This window comes from Crocodylus porosus, unplaced genomic scaffold (assembly GCF_001723895.1).
Source record: "Crocodylus porosus isolate Cpor-Errol unplaced genomic scaffold, CroPor_comp1, whole genome shotgun sequence".
NCBI lineage: Eukaryota > Metazoa > Chordata > Crocodylia > Crocodylidae > Crocodylus > Crocodylus porosus.
The window spans coordinates 12,190,647-12,217,522 of NW_017728910.1; the positions used below are offsets into that span (position 1 = coordinate 12,190,647).

At 42.1% G+C, this 26,876-nt stretch overlaps 1 protein-coding gene across 3 annotated transcripts in view; it reads right to left on the reverse strand.

The window, feature by feature from the left end:
* The window catches only part of PDCD10 (programmed cell death 10), a 25,376-nt gene extending 4,679 nt beyond the window's left edge, over positions 1 to 20,697 (reverse strand). Inside the window, exons 1-6 of one of the 3 annotated variants that reach the window (XM_019532689.1) lie at positions 20,678 to 20,697; positions 12,512 to 12,724; positions 9,148 to 9,201; positions 6,278 to 6,395; positions 5,291 to 5,417; positions 997 to 1,075 (exon numbers count right to left, since the gene is read on the reverse strand). In XM_019532689.1, the coding sequence (XP_019388234.1) occupies positions 997 to 1,075; positions 5,291 to 5,417; positions 6,278 to 6,395; positions 9,148 to 9,201; positions 12,512 to 12,607 (474 nt within the window). In that variant the 5' untranslated portion in view covers positions 12,608 to 12,724; positions 20,678 to 20,697. Of the gene's footprint in view, positions 1 to 996; positions 1,076 to 5,290; positions 5,418 to 6,277; positions 6,396 to 9,147; positions 9,202 to 12,511; positions 12,725 to 20,677 lie in introns of those variants that run through there. The other 2 variants (XM_019532688.1, XM_019532687.1) reach the window with 2 other exon arrangements.
* Between the last annotated feature and the right edge of the window lie 6,179 nt (positions 20,698 to 26,876).

Below are 26,876 nucleotides of genomic sequence, written 5' to 3' on the forward strand. Positions count from 1 at the left end.
TTCCCTTTTTTAAAGATGGGGACCACGTTAGCTGTCTTCCAGTCATCTGGCACCTGGCCCGAGCACCACGAGCGCTCGTAAAGCCGTGCCAAGGGCCCTGCAATAACCCCTGCTAGCTCCCTCAACACCCTGGGGTGGAGAGCATCTGGACCCACTGAGTTGAACACATCCAGCCCCTCCAGAAGCTCTCTAACCCAGTCCTCCCCAACCTGAGGTCTGGAGGCGTTCCCCTCAAGTCCGTCCGTCCGTCAGGTGCTAGAAGGGGACAAAGGCAAAATCTGGGGTAGCTGCAGCCCCCTCCCCCCTGCAGCCACTGCCCACCCCAAGCTCAGCCACCACAGAGAAAAGCCTGGCACAGCCCTGGCTTCAGCCTGCAGCTCCAGCCCGCCTGCCCTGCCCCGCACAGATACAAGGGCACATGCTGCCGCCCTCCATGCTCTCCTGTGGTGCATGCAAAGGTGGGAGCCATCACCCCGCAACCCCGGTACCCCCCCCAGATGAGCCGCAGCTCCATCCCGCACCCATCCCACCCAGCCAATGACTGCCCCAGCCCCACTCCTCCCTTACCACAGGTAGCTTTGATCTGCCCCCCCCCCAAGCCTCTTCCCTTCCCCTTCCCCCCACAACAGATTTACCAGCTGCACGCAGCCTTCCAAGTGTTGGGCTGTGCTCCTTGGTGCCTGTGTGCTGCACTGCAGCTGAACACATGCACAAGCATTTATTGGCCAAATTATCAGCCACATCTGGAACCTAAACCCTTATTTCCCATAGATGGTTGGTATCTTTTTACATGATTTTCTACTTCCACAGCGTTTTTTCAAGAGTTTAACTACAATGTAAATCAAAGCCTGATTGCACTTTTCTCTGTAACTTTTGCTAAGCATTCTGTCAGTGACCAGCTCAATCCTACCACTGACCACTGGATCATGAGATATTTCACATTTATACTTAGTAGTAGTAAAACAAAATTCTGTATAAAAATTTAGATTCACATACCCTCCGATTCTGGTACTGATATTTCTTGAAGACATTATTTACTGTGTCAAGAAGTTCTTTTATTGCACTGGCGATGTCCCTATTTAGCAAGAGAAAAATTAAATTGTAACATCTTTAAATGAGCTTTATTAAATACTGAATTTAAGCTTATTTTTGAGGCAGAAATCCATCACACTCATTTCTAAATTAATTCTGTAAAAGAGAAAATAATTTTTAGATGTAATAGTTTGACCAAACACAAATTACATTATCAGCAATTCCACATCCAAATTAAGAATCTGTAATGAGTGTCTTTCCACTAATATAAAAACTGGTGTTAAACAACTCAATTATCTGTTCATATATTTAATCAGTAAGAACCAAGCTCTTTTCCAGATATGCAGGCAGCTCATAGCAGCCTCAACAGTAGTTGTACATGTAGATCTAATGGCAGACTGACTCAATTTGTTCCAGAGTTACCCATTATATACCTTAATATAGGATACCACTGGGTTCAAAACTGGAAGAAAGCATTCAAAGTACCATATTTACTTGATTCCAAGATCAGGTCCTCTCCCCATCCCCCATTTAACATGGGTGTGGGGGAAGCCACTTATCTTGGAACAGAGTATAAGGCAACAGGGGATGCAGGCAGCTGCTGCAGCACTAGCCCCAACTCTGAGATGGGGCCAGAGATGCAATTGCTGCCAGCCTCGCCCACCCCACCATGGCTTCTAACCCTGAGCCACCCCTCCTACCTCACCATATTTACCTTTGCTCTGGTGCCTGCAGGCTCCCTCCACACTCCAGCCAGGGGCACAGCATGGCCCCAGCCCAGCCTGGTAGCAGTGGTGGCAGAGGGGACAAACACAAAGGGGGGCAGACTGATTCCCCCCCCCCATTTCTCCCCACTACTTCTCTCTCTCTTGCTGATCCCACTGTGCCCCTGCCACTTCCTCTCCTGCTGTGTCGGGGTAGAGGTTGCATCTAAGATGACACCCCCCCAATAATTAGATTCTATACATTGTTATAATTTTCTAAGTTACAAATTTGTTATAGTTTTCCATGTGTAGAATACAATTATGGGGGGGGTGTCATCTTAGATTCAGGTAAATACGTTAACTCCTTTTAAAAACAACCTTATTCTAGAAGCTCACACACAGACGTGATAGATACAACTCCATCTTATTTTGATCTTGAAGGACTTAAAATCAGCTGTTAGAAACACACCCCGCAACACTTTAGTTTCCTATTCTATATTGATGAGAGAAGCAACTATGTTACTGCCACATTCCTCACATCAAAAGAACTCCACATCCCTTATAACCACTATTATATGAGTGTCAGTTAGTAATAAAGAAATATATATTTAAAAAACAGTGTGATTTCAGTTATTAACATAGGAAAGTAAGAGAAAACTTTCCAAAACTTCTGTGCTTCTGAAAATTTTTAATCACATCGCCTAGTCACCAAGGAAAAATGCAGATCTATCTACGTACTTTTCTGATAGTGTGTTACAGGTTATTTCCTGCTTGATACTGCTTACATTTTGTATTACTATATCAATGGAGAACAGTGAAATTAAGTTCAATGAAAGCAGCATAATAAACAGAGGTGCACCAACACAAAGAAAACTGACTATATCAGAAATTAGCCTGAAGTGGCCAATAATTTGGCCGACAGATGTCCATGCATGCACGCAGCTGCAGCGTAGCATGCAGGCAGCAAGGAGCACAGCCTGACATCTTACGAGAGCTGCATATAGCTGGTAAGTCTGTTGTGGTGGATGGGGAGTGGGGAGGAGAGGGAGGGGGTATGGGGAATGCAGATCAAGGCCCCCAATGGTGAGGGAAGGAGTGGGGCTGGGGTAGGCGCTGCCCAGCCCAGGGTGGGACAGGCATGGGACAGAGCCACAGCTCATCCAGGGGACATGGGGGAAAGAGGGGAGGCTTGTTTGCTTGTCTGGTGGCTCCCACTGCTTGTCCAGCAGTGCATGGGGTCATGTGCCCCTGGATCTGTGCAGGGCATGCCAGGCAGGCTGCAATTGTTGGCTGGGGTCAGGGGCCACACTGTGCTTGGGATGGACGGCAGCACTGGGAGAGGGCTATGATGGGGGCTATGGCAAAATCTGGGTTGGCTGCAGCCCCCCCAATATTAGCCTCCTCCCAGCACTGCCATCACTTGCCCTGAGCACAGCACAGCCCCAGCCTGCCCTGCCCCATGCAGTTCCTGGGGCACACACCCCTTCTCCGCACCCCACAGATAAGCTGTGGCTCCATCCCATGTCCACACCACCCCAGCTAGGCAGCGCCTACCCCCGCCCCAGCCTGACTCCCTCCCTCACCACAGACAGCATTGATCTGCCCACCTACACCTTTCCCTCCTCTTTCACCACAACAGACTTACCAGCTGCACACAATTGGATTGGAACTCGGATTGGTATCAGCCGATATGCCTCCTTAAAAACTGGCTATCGGTGTCGGCCCCCAAAATCTCTATTAGTACACCCCTACTAATAAATCAAGTTTAAGCTTTTGCATGTATACAATATCTTAGTCTGATCCCTTCTGTTTCACATTTAGTGGTTTTCAGATACCTAGCCATTCCTCTTAGCTTATTAATTTCAAGCAAACTGAAGGCAGACACGATTCTTTAGGTAAATGTGACCCTATCAGACCAACTAAATAGTTGGAAAAAAAACTTGGGTTTTGCAAGCTTTCAGGCACAAACACCCTTCTTCAGGCATAAGGAAAGTCTGCTGTTGTTCTGTGTTCTCCTGAATGGAATAGAAACCAACATGCAAAGTGCAGGTCTGTGACAAGGCAAATGTGGGGCAACGAGGATCAGAGGCCACAGGAGACGATAGGTGTGAGACAGGTGGGAGAGGGAAGAAAGGAATGTTGACCTGGTGATAGAATGTAGCTAGTAAGATGTAGAGAGGTTACCTGAGGTTATCAGAGGGCAGGCAGGTTATAACATGCCATAAATCCAATGTTTTGTAAACTCCCTTTGAGTATCAGAACTCTCTCCCCAGTACATGGTCCAATAATAGATATCACCAAACGGGAACCCTTTTCCCCTCTTAAAAACTGAAGTAATCCTATAGATCTCAGAGTTTTACGTGACTAACAATTTTCAGAAGAAAACGAGTACATTTTAAACAGCTCAGTCCTTGATACAGTGTGGCTGAACTTGCAATTGTGAAAATACAAGAAAGGTATGATTGTGGGTGTCCAAACTGACATGTTGTTCTTTGACATCTGGGGTCAGCTACTATTTACTTCAACCAGTGGTTCTCAACTGGGTTGCTACAAAATCCTTTCAAGTGTCATGGGTGCTGCTTCTGCAGCTACATAAAAGTGTTACATGTGCCTTGTGCACAGCCAGACCAGGCAGGGCTGTGGTACTCATACACATATGCCTCCATTAGGGCTTTATGATGAGCCTAAAAAGAGGCAGGTGTGCCCACTCTGGCCTCAGCCCTTCCCAGTCCACTCTCTACCCCACTCCCTTTCTGGAAACAGTAGTGGGCAGAACAGTTCAACCTTCCCCATGCACTTATTTCTGGTAGATGCCATGCAGAGTTGAATGGGGGAGGACCCAGTTTTACAGTCCAATTCGAAATTTAAACTAATTTTAAGACAGATCTTGATATGTTGCTGGCCCTAACTGTTCCTTTTAGAAAACTGTTCTAGAACCATACTCCTGTGATGGTTAGAAAGCTTCTGAACTTTCAGCTTATAATTTACTCATAGCTAGTTTATATGCTTTGGGTTTTTAAAATACTTTGAACAGAAAAAAAAAATAATTAAATTTGGTTTTAAATATTTACATATCATGTATTAAATATCTAACCTCCCTCACTAGTCAGTTGTGTCCCCACCCCCAAATCTCTGCATTAAACATGTCCAAACAAGTTGTCATATTGCATAGACACAAAGGAAGTAATCCACACAGCAGATGTGAAGTGACACATTTGATGTGATAGAACAAACCTCTGTCATGACAGAAACAGAAGTTTCCTCAAAGTACCACCACAATCAAGCTCGTCTTTTAAATTGCAATAGTGGGAGAACTTAGACATGGAGCATTTTCCCCATATCTGCTTCTAATTGGTACTAGATGACAGACAGGGCTAGATCAAGCTGTCTGGACAGGCTTTTAGCCATATTTTCTAGAGGAGTAGGGCACTGTCACATCTCCTTTGTAGTCAAGAAGTACTAAAACTGTAACATATTTTAATACCCATCAGTGTAACATTAAAAGTCAATGCTTTCAGCCTGAACTGAAGATAAATAGAGAATGCCACACTTACTTGATTGTCTGAAGAAACCTTACTCTATCATTGATCTCATCAGGGATCTTACTGAGAATATGTTTAAGTGCTCGTGCCTTTTCATTTAGGTCTTGGAATTCAGGCTCTGGCCTTTCAATCATATATTCTGATGAAAAATATTTGAAACAAATTATGAGGAACTTCCAATTATGCCCAGAAACTAAAAAAAGTGCTGTTTCATGAAGTTTCATCATCAGCATCTCAAAACTGTATTTTTAAAAGACACACAGACCAACATAACGCATACATCAGAAACTGCAGTTAGTTTCTATAGAAATAGACACACATTCTATTAAACATCTTCTACTACTGTGAATCAAACAAAGCAGAACAATGAAAAGAATTACAACATTAATCCAATCTTTTTTTTAAAAAAAATGGTTCTTAATGGAGTCAAACTTTTTAGTGAATCCTTTTTTCTAATGTTACGCACATTGCTACCACTTTTTCTCCTGATTTCAGTCTGAAACTGGGGGTGGGAGAAATCACACACATATATTGAGAAAAGAACGTGCATGTACATTTTAATAATTTATTGCTTCTCACTGAGATGATTAAATTAGGCATTTTCAATTACAGAAGATAAATAGACACAAAAAGTTTAATGGAGGGGGGGGAAATCGCTGGATCCAGTGATATAACCATGCCACCATGTATGTTTATTATAATAGGCTTTTTCGTTTGGTTTCTTTTTTACTTTTAAAATGAGCCTCCACCCCCACCAAAACAAAAACCCAGATCCAACCCTGAGTATTATGTATTATTCGGGTATTCACTTGTACTTCAAATACACAGCCTGTCCAGAATCAGAAACCTTCCTGTATTCCTAGGCTTATTTGCAAGACTTAAAAAACAACAACAACAACAAACATTAAAAAAAAAACCCTGAGCCCCACATTTGCCTCTCCTACAAAGATCTCATTATGCTATTTATCCAACAGTATCATCCTTAGCAACAATACATACCTTCTACATCATCAGCTGACATACGCAGGAGAGATTCTGTGAAGTTAACTTCTACACTTTTTTTCTCCAAAATTTTCATGATGATATCCTGTGTGAGACCTGGATTTTCTTTTTCAGCCTAGGTTGCAAATGGATATTCCAATTTAAAAGCATATAGAGACTTGGGTAAGCATTTATTACTTTTAAATTCAGTGCAACAGATCATGTGAACAAGATCAATTTAAGAACTAGAAGCAGAATAGACAGAAAACAAACATCAAAGCATTTTCTGTAGCATTTTTTCCACCTAAACATCCATTTTTCTCATCTTATGGAAGCATTTTTGCATCAATAATTGGAGCTCACAAAAGAGCAGTTTGAAAGATTTTAGACGGAACCAACAAGGAAAGGAAAGATGCACTCCTAGTCAGAAAAACAGAACTCCATCACCTTGCAAAATTTTCACCAGTATGTTAGTTTTTTGACCTTAAGGGTAACTGCCACCAACAAAGCTACCTAATAGTTTCACAAGCCTGCAATAAGGCTGCCATGCCAGCACCAATTTTTAGTATATGGCAATGATAAAAAAAAAACAAACTTCAGTTTTGCAGATTTACTCTTTCGAGTGCTCCGGGGTAAACTCATATAAATCTATGAATTATACTGGATTTAGGGAGCTTCCGCAGGTTTCATCAAGAAGAGTCTAAAAGTCCTCTCCACTTTCTTTCAGAAACTTGATGCAACAGTTGAAGCCTAGTAAGTGGTCATCTTTCTTGCCAAGATGTTTTAAAAGAGCAACACTACTGCACTGAGGCTAGCCTCATGCCAGATTTATATGCCATCAAGAAGAGCCTGAAGGCCCTCTCCTCAGAACAATGTTGAGATATGTAATGAATTGGGTACCAAGCTGTATGGTACCCAGGCAGAATACTTTGCCTCAAGAACCAATGCACAGGGAACAAAGCTCTGCAACTTTTTTAGTCTAACAGGCACTTGTGCACAGTGGCAAACAGTTTTTAGACCTCCTTCATCCAGAGGACGACGACTGAATTCACATCTCCCATTTTTCTGCAAAGTGCTCTGGCCCATACCACGGCCTAGGCATTTCCAAGCATACCCTCCACCCAAGTGACTGAAGCTAAGAGGAAGATATGTGGGGCCATAAACAGAGCAAGACAGAGGACGCATGGGTCAGTAAGATGGGCCCTGCCCTGGAAAGGAAGGGGCCCTGGATTCTTTTCCCTGATGGGCCAAACACTAGTCTAGCTCTGTATCCATTTCATCTATTACTGTTAAATACAAAATGGACAAGAAGCCAGAAAAGCTGAGATTCCTTGCAGAACTACCTGAAACATCTTTTCAGGGAGGCAGGTATTTGCATGCATTTCTTGAGAAATGAACAAAAAGTTCAGAAACCACAAGCCACCTCTCCTCTCTTTAGTAAAATTAATTTTTAAAAAAAAGTTGACAGTAAGTTATAGAATCACAGAAAATCAGGGTTGGAAGGGACCCCAGGAACTCATCTAGTCTAACCTCCTGCTCAAAACAGGACCATCCCCAACTAGATCAAAGGGATTTTGTCTACCTAGGTCTTAAAAACCTCCAAGGATAGATATTCCACTATCTCCCTAAATAACATATTCCAGTGCTTTACCACCCTCTTAATGAGAAAGTTCTTCCTAATATCCAACCTAAGCTTTCCTTGCTGCAACTTGAGACCATTACTCCGTGTTCTGTCATCTGTCACCACTGCAAACTGTCTAGTTGCATTCTCTTTGGAACCGCCCTTCAGGTAGTTAAAAGCTATCAAACACCTTCTCAATCATCTCTTCTGCAGACTAAATAAGCACGGTTCCCTCAGCCTTTCCTCAGAAGTCATGTGCCCCAGCTCCCGAACCATTTTCACTGCCCTCTGCTAGACTCTCTCCAATCTGTCCACATCCTTTCTGTAGTGGGAAGCCCCAAAACTGGACACAGTACTCCATATGTGGCCTCACCAGTGCTGAATAGAGGGGAATAATTATAGTATAACCTCATAAATCCAGCATGCTTGGGACCAAGCACCTGCCAGAAATTTGAAAATTCTGGATTTAAGCCAGAGAAGCAGCTGGACCTGGAGCAGCTGTCGCACATGGAGTGGTGGCATGGGGTGGTGGATGGTGGCTGCAGCCACCGCTTGCAAGCTGCCTCCTCTGCTGCCCTAAACAGTTAATTGCACCCTGAAGCATAACCTAGCCACACATTCAAGCAATTGATAACCATCAAAAATGTAATAATTTTGTGGCTGGTTTCCATTGCACCTTAAAATGAATGTGTAGCCATGCCAGGGCCCATTTGAGCTCCAACGTGGTCTCCATGCTGCCACCAATTAGATGACTGGCAGCTGACTCAAGCCACCCCAGTGGGTTTCCAGATCCAGCTGACAAAAAGCTGGCTGTCAGGTACCTTTGCTGGTACAAAGGGAGCCTGGGGTCACAATGCCGGGTTCCACTTGTAAAGTACAACAGAGGTCTGAGCCCCGAACCCAAAATTGTGAATTCTGCCATGTATGTATAACATGGCAGGAGGAATGATTGTTGGGATTGCAAATCAGATCCTATAATGCCTTTAACTGAACATCTGTCAATAGCTTTAAGCTAACACTTCATTCATGCATGGAAGTGAAATAATCAGCTAGAGAAATAAAACAGACTTTCCAAAAAAGCAGAAGTCGATGCTCTAGCTGTAAACTACTTGATTCCTTCAGAGCAGCTTCCAAAAGAAGATAGTACAGTGGGGGAGACAGTCAGCCAAAAATACATATAAGATTAAGCCAAGTTCCAAACATCCATTTATAGCATAATCAAAATAGCAGGTACAGCTTAATCTTTGTTTGATAAGTTTCTTCTCACCTTAATAAAAGCTGCTCTCAGTGTCTGAGCTGCAGATAGATTCACTCGTTCTAGCTGCAATGAAAGTTTTAGAATGATTAGCAATGCTGTTTTCATCAGAATTAGAAAAGTCAATTAGTTACCTTTAGCCCTACCTTTACTCCATTCTGCTTACTCCTTTGGGAAAAGAGGGAATAAATGAGCTCAATGACTCTCTTGAGCCAGAGATCTGGAAATCTGATCCCAAAAGAAGGGATGATTCTGTTCACTATTTACTAAAACTAAGATGCTAATGAAGAAAGCAATTGTATGAGGCTGAAAAATCAAAGTCTGGACCAGTAACAGGAGTCTATTTAAACACCAGAGCCCATGAATAAACTTAAATTAGTTCCAGTATTTGGAAAGATAATGGGTTTTCTTCAGTGGGGTGGGCTACTAAATGAGCCAGGTTAGTTTAATCAATTTTTCCTTTGTCAACCAAACTTGTAATCGCATCAAAAATGATCTTGTCCAACAAGATCTATTTCCCATGTCAAAAGTCACATTAACTGACTTTAAAAGATGGTTTAAAGCATTTAATTCTTTACTGATTTACCTTTCCCTGACTTGCACTCAGTACAGATCTTGGCCTAACTGCTCAGTAACCAAGGGAATTCTAACAGACTGGAATAAAACTAGTATTCTAGGAGCAGTTAAAAGGGTGATGGGTCAGAATACTTCTCTGACAATTCTTTTATTACTTTTGGGTGGAAGCTGTACAGTCCATCAAATTTAACACACATTTAATAGCTGCCGTGTAACTTGCTGTCTAGTTAGGAAACTAACAAAGTATTTTTAACTTTCATAAACCAGTACTCATTCTAGCTCCATTTCTGGATTGGCTCTTTATTCAGTTAATTCTTTCACCTACACAGCAGGTGCAGGCACTCTGTGCTATTAATACACTAATCTTAATGCATGTCATTTCCATTTTAATGGAAGAGGAAGGCGGCTGTTCATTTATCATTTTCACATACTCATTTTGAATTTTGAATATCAGGTTAAAAAAAAAAAAATCAAAAAAGATAAGCTTTACACTCTCTCTACACTGTCCATGAAACCGCTCGGCTCCCACCACTTAAAACCCAGTGAAAAAATATCACTGATACAACTTTGTTAGCATAGATTAAAGGCTGCTTGCTGGTATCTTATGACTTTTAATTATGTAAAGTTCAGCAAAACAGAAGCTCTCCAAGCCAGACATGAAATAAGACACATACCTATTCAACTTTCTCTCTAGTCCTTCTCCTGTAACTCCTGTGGGCTATTACCAATTATTTGCAAATCGCCCCACCTGCATTCAGCATTCAGTGTATACACTGAAGGAGCTTGTCAAACATATAATTATGATAGGAGAAGATCCTGTATCACTGGGATGGATCTCTCTTGCCTGCCCCTGTATGTATCAAAGCAAAAAGGTTCATATATATTCTGAGAAATCCAGCATGCCACATTTCAGTACAGTTGCATATAAGCAGTATTAGTAGCAAAGCAACAAAGAAGTGTAATCTCTGGGTTTCCAATCTTACATAGAATTGTATATCAAGGTTGAAATGGTTATAAGATTTAGCAGATGTGGCATTCCTTCTGTGGATTAGGTTGGACCTGATGATCTCTAAGGTCCCTCCTAGCCCCTAACAACTATGAAATCATGAGTGTACAACTTTGGGGCAGTATAGGCTCCTTTTCAGTATACTTCACAGACAGAGTGCGCATGTTATGAGCATACTGGGACATCACTCAGAGGGCAGATATAAGGTTGCGTGAGCATAAGTCTGCATTTTTTGGTTCTGAGAAATCTGAGTTCTTAACTAGATATTCTGCAAGATACACCATCAGTAACCTTAAGAAACATTAAAAATCGATGTTATTAACGTAAAGTTGTCAAAGGAAAATATCTGTAGGAGTTAATACTTATTCTGGCAGTTGTAACTGCCACAAAGATTTGCAGCCAAGATGCTAGTTTGGTTAGGAAAAGAATGCTTAGTGTTCTTACTTCTCTTGTATAGTTTTTAGATTAGAAGGGAGATAATACACTGAAACGTTCGGACTGTAAAGTCATTCTTAAAGCCAGCAAAAGAAAAATTCAGATGTGGCACATGTATCCCCAAACTGAATAGGCTTATCACACAGTGGTTACAGTAATTCTAAGTACATGAAAAAAGACTAGTGCATCTCCTTCACCATCAGTGCCCATCCCAAAATCGCTCTAGCCATCCATCTACACTTGCTTTATTGTTTTATTAAAATCAGGGTTGTGCAACTAGCAGCTCACTAGGGCCTGGGGCTGCCTGTTAACCCTTGCCCAGCCACCACTCTCCTTATTGCTTCACCTGCTGCTGAAAGCCAGGGGTCTCTAGGCTCTTCTTCCCACCCCAGAGGGTAGGCCAGCGCAGTGATGCAGCAAAGAAGCTGAGTTTTAGGCTACTCATGCATGGTGTAGTGACTGTCCACACATACAATTCAGCAGTATGAGGGGGTAGGGGTGGAGGAACAAGAGGAGTTGCCTGTATGGACAATGCAGCAGGTAGGTCTGAGGTAGTTCAGCCTGGAAGCCCACAGTTCATGCTAGTGCAACCTATGAGGCATGCAATCCCCACTGGTGTGGCCCTTAGTCACTTAGTAGTTGGAGACCCTGTACTAAATCATTAGTACAAAAAGCTACTTCTTGCTGTCTGATGTTCTCTTCCACTATACTCATAACTTATCATAAGGCAGGTAAATTACTGGACAGTCACAGAAGCATGAGCTGTACACTGCACCCTGTACAAACTATCCTTCTCCCTACAACAGATTCAGATATCCTGAGACTTGATGCAAGTTCATGAACTTCAGAAAACTTAGAAATTCTAACTTTTCAGTTTAAAAGCACTCTTTATCCTTCATTAAAAGGCCTTCTATTCTAAATACAGAAGATACACCACTTCTCTAACATTATAAGTAATCACACTGTTTAGATATCATCTGACTTGGCTTCTCATCTCAAAGGCACAGATTTTTAGCCCCACATAAAACAGGGTGTTTTTATGCAAGGTTACTTTTGCCATTACAAAAAATCTGTAACTTCCCAAAATAAGAAAGGAAACATTGAAAAAGAACTAGTGGGGAGGAGGTGGAGGAAAGATGTCAGGAGAAAGAAGCTGCTGGCTTTATGGATTTGTAGGAAATCCTTTCATATCAAGACAAATAATGTATGTTACTCATCTCATCTCATCTCAGGGCAGGAGGTTGGATTTGATGATCTGAAAGGTCCCTTCCGACCCTAAAATCTATGAATCCCTTAGTTTCAAGCATCACATTTCCCAATGTCAAAATAGAGCATTACACCATAAACTGGGGAACATACCTCATTGAAGACAGGATACATAACAGCATAGAGTGGCATGGAAACCATAGAAGTAGTCTCTGCTTCATTCTTCATCTCTTCCATTGTCATCCTCATTCAAAGACCCACTTCTCAGGAGAAACGCTATAAGAGCAAAAAACTCCTCATTCACCAAAGTGTTTCTTCCTTTTTCTCGTTGTGTAAGAATACTTAAAGAACTTGAAAATTGTTACCCTAAGGGGAAAAGACAAAACATCATAAATGCTAATCTACCACCACAATTTCTAAATGACAGATTACAACACGAGATTTCAAACAGTAGATTTACTGTGAGGTGAGGGGTGATTTGCTCACAAAAAATTCTTAAATTCCTTTAATTTCTACCTAATGATGATATTAAAAAGCAAGTAATTTTAGCTAATACAGGAATATTTTGATAAGTCAGACATCACTGAAAAGGCATTCACACACTAGCTTGACACTTTGTAAAACTATTAAAGAAAAGGTGATTTAACATTACCTTAAGAGGTCATATAAGTGCTGATTTTTGGGGACAGGCATTACTTCTAGTAGTAACTATTGTTTTGTCTCTCTTACTTATTGATAATGTCCACAAAATGAACAAGCAGGCCAAGCAGAATAGTGGACTTTGTAATGAGAGTAAATGCCACTAGATTAAGGCTATCCATCTAATTAATCAGTGAACAGTCATATATTGTCTAAGCATTACTACTTAAGCCACGTTTAGCCCATGATTTAGAAGCTAAAAAACCTATCACAGACATTTATGATTTCCTTGCCATCCAGCATTTTTTTAAACAGTGGAATAATTATAAATGTTAGAATAATTCAGAAGCACAAGCATTCATGAGGCAAGAGATGGGCAGGAGTTAAAAAGATATGCAATGCCCGAGTCTCATCACAATAATATAAAGTGCAGTACGTTAGTCACACAGATCACTATTCCTCCCCCAGCAGATATTTGGCATACATTAGCCAGATAGTTTAGATATTGATTAGAACAAATAGAAAACTTACAGAGTGTATCTAAAGAGAAATATAGCATGATGAGATGCACGCACATTGTAATTTCCTCCTTTTTGGAGGTGGAAAACAAAAACTTATGTAGTAGTTTATGGTAAGACACATGGTAGATAATGCTTCCTTAAGAACATCCACCTGCAGGATTAGAAAGCAGTCAGGCTCAAAATAACTAAGTAAATGAACAAACGTGATCTTGAAAAGAAGGCTCAACATCCCAATTACAGATTGAATTATAGTCATATTGGAGAGCCAATGTGAAAAGACTATCAGATTTTATCACTCAACGGAAATTGTTATTAGAAAATTTACTGGTCTTTACCTATGACTAAGTCAAAGACAACAGTTAAAGCTTAATGCAAAAACTATCATTCCTTGTTGGGGAGTGGTGAGGGAAGGAGTTGAGCATATATAAGTCTTACACAAATTGTTCTTTTAACCAGTCTTATGTCACCTGATCATCAGCCATATCACCGCAATTCACTTTACTCATTTTCAAATAATGAAGAGAAACAAGTTTTTGAGGAAAGGATTTGTTGTAAATTATATAAAGCACTATATTTGCATGATTTATAGCAGGGGTGGCCAATCTGGGGCACCAGGGCCACAGTCTGTGGTCATGACTCATGGTAGACCAAGAAGGGGAGCAAAAAGCAAAGCAGCAGATCAGGCAGGGAGCATAACAAAGAAAGCAGAGCAAATGGTCAGACAAGGGAAGGCACGAGTGGCACCTGCTGGGGGGGGGGGGGGGAAGACAGGTAAGGAGGCACAGGACTAATTTATGGCCTGCCTGCCAAAAAAGTTGACTACCATTGACTTACACTACAATGCACTGTCTCAACAAGAAGTTGACATCTTCATCCTGTAAGGCAGGGGTTTTCTTTTTTAGTTTAATGGGTTGGGGGGGCCGGATGCTGAGTGTGCATTAGGGGGGGGTGGCAATAGCGTGTGGCTGGACATGGAGCAGGGAGACAGGGACAGTATGCAGATGGGTTGGGACAGAGCACCATCACCTCCCAGGACCAGGGCAAGGCTGGGGCAGGAAAGTTCTTCACTAGGCTGGGGTGAGGGCAGCAGTGCCCCTCTACAGGGGTGGGGAAGCTCACTGGGCTGGGGTGTCGCAGTGGCAGCAGCAGGTGTGTGCGAGCTTCCCCGCTCCAGCCCTGCTCCTGGGAGGCAGCAGTACTCCATCCCCATCCACCCATGCATACCCCCTAGGACCAGTCCAAGTACCTCCAGGGGTATGCATATCCCCAGTTGCCAATCCCTGCTGTAAGGCAATGCCTTGTGTGACTAGTAGACAGTACAAGGCAAACTTGCATATTACCAATGCCTGAATAAGCTGGTAGAGAAAAGAAAAGATGATGTACTTAGTGCCTCTTAACTTCTCATATGACTTAGCAATTGAGGGGAGGAAAAAGACAAGCAAAAGATGTCAGCTTTAACACTGCCTAAGGCACAAGGAAGTTTGCCAGACACAGTTTACATGAAAGCCACCTCTCCTTACACTTCATAGAAAAGAATGTTTCTAGTCAAGCAGAAGGAGTAGCTTCAGTCCATTTTACAGACCAAGACCTTCAGCTGACAGCCATAGCAATCCATGAAGTGGACTGAGGAACTGAAATGTAAACTTAATGTTTGCTTTGTGGACCAAACCTTGGAAGAGATGCATTCTGTATCAGTTTAGGGTCTCTGCATTGTTTCCACATTCAGCTTAGTCTAAATGCCACTGTACCTATTCTGTTCATTTTGTGTCAAAGTCCCTTTCTTTTATATGTAAATAAAGGGCTACTTTTAATCTACAAATGCTACATACTCTGCAGACCACAAGCTACAGTTCCTGCTTGACTAGAAGCATTCATTTGCATAAAAAGTGTAAGGAGAGGTGGCTTTCATGTAAACTGTGCCTGGCAATCTTCCTTGTGCCTTAGGCAGTGTTAAAGCTGCCATCTTTTGCTTGTCCTTTTCCTCCCCTCAATTGTTAAGTCATATGAGAAGTTAAGAGGCACTAAGTACACCATCTTTTCTTATGCCTCTGCCAGCTTATTCAGGTACTAGTAATATGCAAGTTTGCCTTGTACCGTACACATGGATCCATCAGAATTAGATACAATACATCCACTAGACTGTAGCTTCATGTGTTGCTCTTATTTGGAACAATGCAGATCCCAAAACCCAGAATGAAACAAAAAAACCCTGAAAGACAAGGAACTTTGCGTTTATAGGAGTTTGGCTTAGGAACAAGTTTCCAGACATTAATTGTAATCCAGACTGTGGCCATCTTTAAAATTTAGTGTCCTTCTTCTTTGACAGAGGCTTTTTCACCATAATCGCAGTGACGTTTTAGTATTTTAGCTTTCCTAAGGAAAAACAGGCACACTCCTAACAGCTTCTTGTTACCCAAAAAGAGAACAACCTGAGAACCTGTCTTCCCATATAGTTTCCCATACCAGTCTAACAGAAGACATGCCCATATGCACTGGTAACAAGCATCAGTACACATCCTAAAATAGAGGCAGTCAGAACAAGAAGTGCAAACAAGGTAATTATAGTGCCAAGAGCACTGTGGAACATGAGACATTGTCTCTGCTCTGAAGAGTTTTACTAAAGGCAGCTCTCCAGTCCATCATTTGGTGGTGGTGAAAGCATATTGCCTCAAGTACACATGAAAGAATAAAAAAAAAAAAGGGAAAACACAAAAATTCTTGAAGTTTTTCCTAAAGTTGCTTCTGGTTAAAATTTAAGTTAAGAACTGAAATAGTCATACTTAAGAGCTGATGACCTCCAAAGCCTCAAATGAACTTAAGTGTCAGGACTAAAAAAATGAAACCAGTTTCTCTGTCATGCAAAAAAACCTACATATGCTTATACCTGAATCTGAAGAGCTTGTAATAACTGAGCCAATTCTTCAAAGTATCACTATTAGCACATCCTGGGAAGACTCACCTCACTTGTTCACAATACTAGTTTTAAAACTTAAACTCATTCACACACACATGCGCATCACATGATAAACCTCCACAAAAATACCTATCCTGATCTGTAGAGGGATATGCCAAAACTGAAAGGGGGGTTGGTTGGGAAGAGAATCAGAAATAAAACTAGATCTTGTACACTCAAATGAGAAAGTAGTCTACATTTACACATTAGAAATCAAATTCTAAAAAACCAAATGTCAGCCTTTATTCTGCTGCTCCCTCCCTAAGATCCTGCATAACAAGCACTATTACAACATTCTCCCAAAGATCAATAAAGTCCAGCCATTCAGACTACAGGAGTCAAAGGAAAGATCCAAAGTGTTTGATTTCCCTAAAAAGCGTACTACTTCAATTTCTGTTTCTTCATATTGATGGGATCCCTGTCAAACATACTACAGCAGCCCCTTAAAATGTCTGGCTTGCAGGATCTTAAACTCCACCCAGACTCCAAGAAGCATTAGGCACAGGTAACAAGTCCCTAATGTGAAGTGTTCCCTATAAGAAACACCACTTACAACCATGCTGCTGCATCCTGTGCCAGTTAACTATGCTCAGTAATCTGAAAGTGTAGTCCCATGCAGAGTTCACTTTAGCAGCCTAATCTTAAAAGCTACAAAGGTATGGATTACAGTAGCAAGCTCTCTATCCAAAAGAGGCAGTAAATCTCCACAGCTAAGAGAAAATTTAAAAAGTCTGTCTAGACACAGCTGCTCACAAGTTAAGACTATCTTCAAGTTGCAAGATTTACTAACAGACAGAATATAAACAGAGAAAATTACAGTTACAATTACAGAGAAAATCCTAATCCCTAAACTATCTTCAGGATACTTCCCCAAATTATCAGTTAAAGCAGTAGCTGAATTGATTGAAATTCTGCAGCTTGCTCTCATCCATGCCTTAAGCATTAGGGTTAGTGTTAGAAATGTAGAACTGTCTGTCATTATCATACTGAAAATACCACAAACTCAAAAATCTTTCTAATGGTATCACATATGCACAATGACCAAAGGGGGGGATGGGTGAGGGGGAGGGGAGTGAAATATATATATTAAAATACTGGAAGTGTGTGTATGCTCTCTCTCTCCCTCCAGGTACTCAGTCTTTATCACCAATAAGCAATCTAGCTATAACACTAGTGCAATCTCCATCCCATGCTCAAGTGCCAATTGTCATGGATCAAGGAGAGCAGAATCACTATGGCAGTCAACTGTGACACCACAACTTTCTCTATATCATTAGCCAGTAGTGGAAAAATAGATACTGTATATGATTTATCAGATTTACCAGATCCTCAACAATAAAGAACTGGTTTCTGAGAAGAAGCGCCAGAACAGTTGTCTCAGAGAAGCCACCACTATCACTAAAGGAGGTGCTGATAATCTAACAATGTAATATTCCCTACTTTCCCTGAAAGAATAAAAGGAGGCTGGATCAAAAAAAGACTCCAACATCTCTAGCACAGTGGTAAGGATGAGGCCTAAACTCCACCAGGAAAAATTAGTATTCATCATGTAGGATCCCATTTTGCATTCATGGAAGTAGACAGCTTAGAATTTAACAGATACAGGCCACCTCCAGACTAATAAGTTTCTGAACAGAAAGCAGTTGACAGAGTCACTTGTATACATGGCAATGTTTGTGACTATGAAAAACAGCAAAATGTGGTTAGCTTTCATCATATGACACTTGTATATAAAACTCACAATGTAATGTAAGATTATGATGCAGCCAACCTGTCAGTGGTATGTGTTACTACATTTATTATAATTATTTTATATAACAAAAATGTGCTGGTACTTAAGGTTGTATTGTTTTAAATTGGTAGTGCACAATGTGTCAGAGTTCAGGAACTGCTGCATTACACTATTAGGCCCTCTTTCCTTATGAAAAACTAACTCAGGCACCTGTGCTACATTTGAGTAATGCATTGCGACTTATGTCCCATCTATACCTGCTTGTTCTTAGGACAGAATGTACTAGTATTCCACCTACCACCACATACCTTACATTTTTGTTTATTTTCTTTCTTTTTTTTAAATCAATTTTAGTTCAAAAGGAATTTCACCACTGGGGAAGGATACAAGGTATGCATAAAATAAAAATCCTGCTACTAAAACAGATAAAATGTGGTATCTACTCCTTTGTTACCACTTAAGAGACTTTGTCTCACCAATTAAGAAAACAGCCGCCTTGAGTCTTTCAGGTCCCAGGGACAAGTGCAAAGTGGTATCTAAATACAATTTCTTGTCTTCTTCTAATGACCTTCCTCAGCACTCTGGAGGGCCTGCAGAAGACTTCCTGCTCTCACCTTGCTCCGAGGTACTTTATCTTCATCCAGATGGATACTTGAACTAGATTAGGTACTTGGGGTGGACAACACAAGTTCTACCTGTGGTTACTGAAACTATAAGCAAAAATTCAAGGAAATACATAGAAGAAAACATCACCCGTTCACGTGCCCCGCTAAAGGGGGTTATGATCAGATGCAAGAACTTGGTGTTATGGACCTAGAAGCTGGAGTTCAAACACGATTCCACCCAAAACATAATTTTGCACATTCTTCTGACTGTCATGGCAACTGATGATAGATAATCATTGACCTTCCCATAACGACAGTGGTCTTTTTCCACTATAGTCTACAATAGCCTCCTTCCCCTGCCTGATCTGCTACTGTGCTTCCTGCTCCCCGCCCTGTCACAATGTTCCCTGCTCCCACTCCGATCTGCTGCATGCCATACACAGGCTCCCTCAGCCCCATCTTGGCCACCCCCTGATCTACAAGATGATTTCAAACACCCTTCAAACCATTTGTCAACAATAAATCATATAAGAAAAAGGAAGGGATACAAGTCACTATGATCAGCCTGATTAGATTTTTGTTTAGCATTAAAAAAAACAAAAATACCAGACCGCTCACTTAAGTTAACACTAGAGGAATTTACTACTACTGCAAAAACATAATGAACTTGGTCAGTCTAGACATGTAGAGGTTAAGGGAAAAAATAAAAAAGCCACATGTTCTTGGTTGTATGGATTCCACTTTCCCCTCCTTAACTTTGGAAGTAGCTTTAAAAAAAAAAAAAAAAAAGTAGAAAAAAAAATTACTGATTCAAGTTTAGCTTTCCCAAGAGCTTTTCTTAACTACTCTGCTACTTGCACAACCTGTGAAATGGTATATTCATATAGAAAGATGCAAACAAGCAACTCTACTCCCATAAAAACATGACTGTCCTCACACATGCATTTTGTTATTTTGTATATGGCTGGATACCATTACTTCAAAAGCTAAGCTAATAGGTCACAGGGGAAAAAAGCCACTTGGGAGAACACTCAAGCCACCCACTTTTCTAAATCCGAATCCATTTTGAATCTCATGAGTTTTGCAAGTCACTCCTACCGAGTCAGAAATCCTGCACCCTACACGCAGTCAGGGAATTAGCCCTACTTCATTACTATGCCTAGCGAGGATGCGAGTTGCCAGAACCTGCCCTCTGGGGCTGGGCTCCAATTTCCTACATCAAGCAAATCAAATAGTTGCCTATCTGTGAAATAGCTAGGATCACAACCCCAGCAACTGGATTCCTTGCCAGGCAAACCCCCTCGTGACAGTGCCCCTCAGTTTCTCTGCCAAGTCTATTTTGGTTGGTGGCCTCCTCAGACCTCTTGAGAGTCACTCCGGGCCCCTCCTGCACCCCAAGTTGGGGCCGGTATGTGAGCAGAGCCTCACGGCAGCGACCCCGGGGCTCAGTCAACCTGGACAGGGAGCTGCACCCAGTTTGCGGTGCCGCCCCAGCCCGGCTGACACCAGAAGAGCTGGTCCGCCGCCTTCGCTCCGCGCCCGGCCTGCGGGAGGTGCCGCAGCAACAAAGGAGGAGCTTTCATTTTCACCTTCCCATCCCTCCCGCTGAGGGGACCCGGGCCCGATGTGAGCAAGACGGGGACGGGTGCGGGGCATCTCCCCTCCGGCCAGCGCAGCACCCGCCCCGCCCCCACCTCTACCCCTCAACCGGGCCCATATTCTAAGGAGTTTTACGCCTCAAGCGCAGTGTAACCTCGGCGGAGCCGCCAGGCCCTACGCAAACACCGCAGTGACCCCGGCGGGCATGGGGAAAAGAGGAGAGGAGGGGGGAGACAAAGCACCGCCGCGCCCCCACGTCCCGTACCTTACCTCCCCCCGCCCCTCGGAGCCTTCCCAGCTGTAGCGCGGACTCTGCCGCCGCACCGGAAGTGCCTGCCGAGCAGGAAGCGGCGGCCGCGGTTACCACACACCAGGCGTTGCCCGGAACTCGCCGGCTTCCGCGCGGGCTCCTGGGAACTGTAGTGACGTGCCGCGGGACTACACGTCCCATCGTGCCGCGCGCGCGCGGTGGGGCGGGGGAAGGAGGAGGAAAGGGGCGGGGCTGAAAGAGAAGGCGGAGAAGGAGCGACCAATGGGCCCGCAGGCCCCAAGGAGGGGGCGTGGCCCCGAGAGGGTCTGGGGAGGTGTGAGGCGAGGCAGGCGTTGGCGGCTGCAGTCGAATCAGCCCCCAGGGCGGTCCGCGAGTTGCGGCCAGCGCAGGGAGCGACCAGAGCCGAGCAGCTGCGGAGCCGCGCGCAGCCCAGCCCAGCCCAGCCTCTCCGGGTGAGTGAGGGAGTGCATGTGTCCCACCCCGCTCCGCGATGCTCATCATCATCATTATTCTTATTACTATTAATTTGTTGCGCTTCCCCAATTTGGGGGTTGTTTGCCCTTTTTATTTATTTATTTATTTATCTTGGCACCTTGCCCCCGTGCCTTTAGCCTGAAGGTGTTATTCAAAAGTCCCCCTTGGGCTCTCCTGGAGCAGTGGAGATCTGCTGTGCCGTGACTTGGCGATCCACACCCACCTCCCCCTGCCCGAGCCCGAGCCCGGGGAGAGAAACCCCTGCCTCTGGGTCCGACCCAGCTTATTCCTCGCCCCTGCGCTGAGCAACCCACCCGAGCCCTCCTGTTAAAATGTTATTTGTCTTCCCAGCCTAATAATCTGGTTTTGCAGAAGCTCTTTCAACACTCCTGGTCGCTGTTTAAGATCTTGGTCTTGTTTTTCTGTTCCCCTGCCTCATTGTGATTTGTAATCCAGCGCCTTGTTTGACAGCGGTTGGGGCTGCGTTAGCATCTGCCCTAGAAAATCCATTGTAAAGATCCAACAAGTTTTAAAAACTGTGGGAAATCAAAGGGGTGTCTCTAAAAGGCAGCTTTTTCATGTGTAAGGTGCAGCAAGGGAAAGGGAGCAGTAACATCTCTCGGGGAAGCCGGTGAGGTTATTGTTGAACAGACATAATAAAATATCATTTCTGAGACTTGTGCCATTTTCCTTCTTCAATTTGAAAGCGTGTGACAGCATCCCATTAAAGTGTCTTTCTCATTTATTATATGCTGTAGGTTGTATCGTGTGGTTCGGTAAACCGTGTGACACGCAATATTTGAAATCAGCCTCGTTGAAAGTTTCACGTTTTGACAGCTTAATAAAATGAATCCCTGACAACATATATTTCTAAGCCTACTCATATGATAATTCCCCCCAGGGCTTAAAAAAACCCAGAGAAGAACTAAGTTTTATTTCAGACTGTCCTTATGAATAAAAATCAAGATACTCTAATAATTGTGTACAGCTCATTGAGCTCTTTAAATACAATACGCTGTTAACTTAAAAATATTCTTACTACTTTAAGTTCATCAAGCTGCAGGCAGTGGTGCTGTGTCTTATCTACAAAGAGCAAATTAGGCTTTATTGTAGGAAAGCTTTAGAACTTGAAGCTTTAAATAATATGTAAAATCAAGAAATATTTTTTTAATAAATTGGATTTCAGATTCCCATTGCATCTCTTTGATTTTAATTACGTAAGTGTAAAAACAGACAGTTTTAAAAATGTACTGTATATTGTATGATACCTAATATATTAATACTTCCCATGTGTTCAGAGACACATGCATAAGAGATGCCACCAGCTGAATGAATAGGTAAATGATTAAGCTTATCAACCAGTGGTTATAATTTTCTCACAAGGAGTATCATAATAGAAAGCCACATATATACATTTGTGGCACCTGCCTCTGTAGTGTGGGAACAGAAACCCCAAACATAGGGGACGGCAGTACAATGTGGGAACCGTTTAACACATGTAATGACATTAGTAATTCAATGCAAAAGAAGGCAAGAACACTAGAGAAGACATCTGGAATGTTGTGCTCCATTGGAAAAATATGTATTTAATGCCTCTTTCTTTTGTGTTAATCTACTTTTGTGTGATTCATTAAATACCCAATAATGCACGTCCCTTGTTATCAGTGGAGAACACTTAGAATTTGTGTAACGTTCGTAAATTTTAATGCATTTCACTAATTGCTGTTGGCTTTGCTTCTTTAAGACTTCTGTTTGAATAATCTTCGCATACTCTGTAGCTGAATCTGGTAAAGAATTAAGCTACTATCATTGAATAAAAGTGTGCGCCTGTCCCCTCTTCTGTGAAACAATCCATAAAATGGGTCGGGGTAGATGTCAGCTATTTAATAATATTTTGATATAACATACATCTCCCCCAAATTCTTTAACCCAAAATGTGGCTTCCTCATACTGGAGTCTTTAGTTACAGCTTAGTGCATATTTTCTTCCTTTATTTCATCCTGCTTTTTCAAAACTGCTTTATGTTGGTTGTGTTGGTTTTAGGGGGAAGTGGGGAATTTTTTTTTAAGCTACTATAACTAACAGTCTTTAATTACTTTATAATGCAAATCTTAAAATATAATTAAGGCACAGTAGATGTATGCTTTCATAGTGTAAGTCAAAGCATTGATAGGTGTTTGATAATATAAGGCACGGCAACTTCTACTTTGTTCTTGTGGAACTGCATAAAAGAAGCAAATTTTGAGGTAAATGTTTGGAGAGCTTCATTCAAACTGGCCCAGTTTAAGAAGTGACAGCTCATAGTTGAGTGAATGACAGCCATGTGATTTGCACCTTGCCCGCTCCCCACACGCCAGCTTGTCCTCTCCTCCTTTCCACTAAGGAAATGAGAGATGACCCAACTGGTAATTTTTGCTTCTTTTTTTGCAGCAAAAAGCATCCCAGCTCTAAAATAAATGTAATGGTGAGGGCAAGTGAAAAGTATGGCTTGTTCAGGCTCAGTAAATTGCAAGTGAGAGTTGTAGTCTTTGCCCTTCCTCCCCCTTTCCTCTATTTTCAGTGTTAATGATAGTGGGTAAGACCAGAACATAAGAACTATCCATATTAAACGTCCATCTCACCCAGTCCCTTGTCTTCCATAGTGGCAAACAGTGGATGCTTTAGAGCAGTGATTGTTAAGCAGATGACATTCAATACTGAGAAGTGCAAGGTGCTCCAGCTTGGGGGAAAAAACCCCACACACGCTTATAGGCTTGGCAGTGCTACGCTCGCTAGTACCGTGGCCGAAAGAGACTTGGGGGTCATGATTTACCACAAAATGAACATAAGCCATCAATGTGATGTCACAGCTGGTAAAGCAAACCAAACTCTGGCTTGCATCCATTGATGCTTCTCAAGTAAATCTCAGGATGTCATCTTCCCGCTGTACTTGGCTTTGGTGAGGCTGCAGCTGGAGTACTGCATCCAGTTCTGGGCTCCACATTTCAAGAAGGATGTGGAGAAGCTTGAGCGAGTCTAGAAGAGAGTCACGCACATGATCAGAGGACAAGAGGACAGGCCTTATAAAGAAAGGCTGAGAGCTCTTCAGCCTGGAAAAGCACAGGCTCAGGGGTGACCTGGTGGCAGCCTATAAGGACATTGGGGTGTTCATCAGGATCTGGGGGAATGCCTGTTCACTGGAGTACTCCAAGGGATGGCAAGGTCCAATAGTCATGAACTCCTCCAAGACCGTTTTAGGCTGGACATCAGGAAAAACTTCTTTACTGTCTGAGACTCCAAGGCCTGGAATAGATTCCCTCCAGAGGTGGAGGGAATCTACTCCAGACTCTTTTAAGAAATGTTTGGATGCTTATCTGCTGGGATCCTTTGACTCTACCTGACTTCCTGTCCCTTCTAGCCCTACTGTCTATGAAGCATGCTGGGGTGCCTTGAGATCCTTTCAAGTGTGCTACAATGTGCCATGCAATATTAGCACTGGTAGGTGTGTAACCAAGAGGTTTCAGATAGGAATTCATAGTTTTAAAACAATTCTGACCTGTTGTCTGAGTCTTTTTGAGTTCTTTGCAACAGAAGTGCTCTATTATTTTTCTGTAGTCAAAACATGAGTGAAAATTAAGAGCCGGCTTTTTCTGAGAATGCCTTTAATCTAATGAGGGTGCCTGGGGGTTAAGAACCACTGGTTTAGAGAGAGAGTATGAGAAACTGGGAATGTGCCCAGTCAGGTCCTCTCAGTTCTTAAAAATGATATGAAGAAGTTCAGAATTACAAATCTGATTCAAGGTGGCTTTAAGCCATTGGTTCCACAAATCAAGGCAGAGTCCAAAATCTTCTAAAAGATGAAGCTGGTTTTAGAGGTCTTGTTCTCATTTCACTCTTACATAAGCCCAGTAATATCTCCCTTGAAGCCTGTGGAGGTACACTAACAATGGGAAGACAAAATCAATTGGTGTTAATGATAGCTTTTCCAGTTAATTTGTCAGGCTTCAGTAAGTAAGATCTGCACTTTATCAGTATGAAGTAGCAAATATATCAAGTGCACAGGTTTTGAGTGCCTCATGCAACACTGGAGGCAGGAAGGGAAACCCCAGACCTTTTATTTGGAGGGAAAAGGTTATTTTATATCTTACCTTTCGGCCATACTTCCAAACTGATGTTCAGAATCTGTATCTTTGATCACCCAAGGGATATGCTTCAATACACATTATAGATAAATGGAAATATAGACACTCAAGCTTTTGTTAAAAAAATTATGTAAATGTTTTGTAAGGTGCAATCAGCATAGTGTAATCTATTTTCACTTCTGTTGAGATCAATTTAGGGAAGTCTGATTGTATAATGGCTGAGCAGTAAGAAGGGAAGAAATGCTCATTCATATGGAACGGATACATTAGTTGTAGAAGTTTTGTCCAATAATCTCTTGTATTCTAATTTTTGTGCCCACAAATATTGTGAGTAAGCAAGTTTTGCTTTGTAATCTGGGAAGGAGGCATTTTAAATTGTGTTACAATCTTCACGTGGCTTCTTCAGAGAGAGCATGGCACAGGCAGTTAAAAGCCTTATCTCAGGAGACCAAGGATGTCTATGGCAGCGGTGGGATCAGAACCCATTTTTGTATCTTGACCACAAGATGATTCTGGAGCCCATCCGTATCTCCATATACACTTGCAGATTGAGGTTAAGTCAGTTTCATTCTGTTTTGTGAACGCTTTGTACATTTTCACAAATGGAAATACCTGCTGAGGCATACATGATGTTGGGAAACAGCCCATCTGCTCTCATGAAGCCTATATCATTTATTGTTCCTGTGACTGTTGTCAAAATTCTACTTAACAGAGTGCTCCTTTCCTGAACAAATATTTTCCTGTAGGACTCTCATGCAAGAACTAATGCCTGAAAATATTTCTCTGTGCCAAATGCCTCTTCTAAGGATCTTGGCCTCCTCCTACCCTGTTGAAGTTCATCGCTTTTCAAAGTCGGGCCTTCCATTGCCACCCTATCTTGGTTACAAATACACATACTCACCAACTGTAGCATTGTGCCACTGATGTTAGAGAAAAGATGTTTATTGTAATGCCTTTATTTTCAAATCAGTAGTAGTAAAATGTATTGAAAATTAGTGTCTAGTCTTACTTTGGTTTATTTTTAGCTATTTAATTATTTAACTCCTTCAGTCTTTCCTTCTTGATTTAATTTTGATGGGCTTGGGAAATTTTACCAATACTTTGCTTACCTATTTTATTTGTAGCATCACAACTGTTTTGTTTCTGAGCAGCCAAAGTACTATAGAAAATTTGAAATTTTGACAAGAAATTGCTCCTCATTTGTGTAGAGCCTCTGGCATGTTTGAAGACATTCGTTGCAAAAAAGGGAGCATTTGACAATCCATGTACTTTGTAGACAGTGTATACCGGGTTATGTCATAACAGCACACTTGGAAAATAAAATTTACCTTGTGCCTGTCTTAACAGGTTAGGAGATCTTCATCTCCAAAGTCCATGCCTTAATGTATATGGATATAAATCTGACACAGTATCTAAGTGTGTATCTTTATTTAGATAATGAAAAATCTATTTGAGAATTCTTTCGCCATATAAAATAAAACAAGAAATATTGAGGAACCACCTTACTACTTGAACACCATCCATCCTCTGCACTGAATCAGGCAGAAGAGTTGTTGGAAAAATAAGGTGAGCTCTCAAAATTAAAGCTGGGATAAAATTCCCT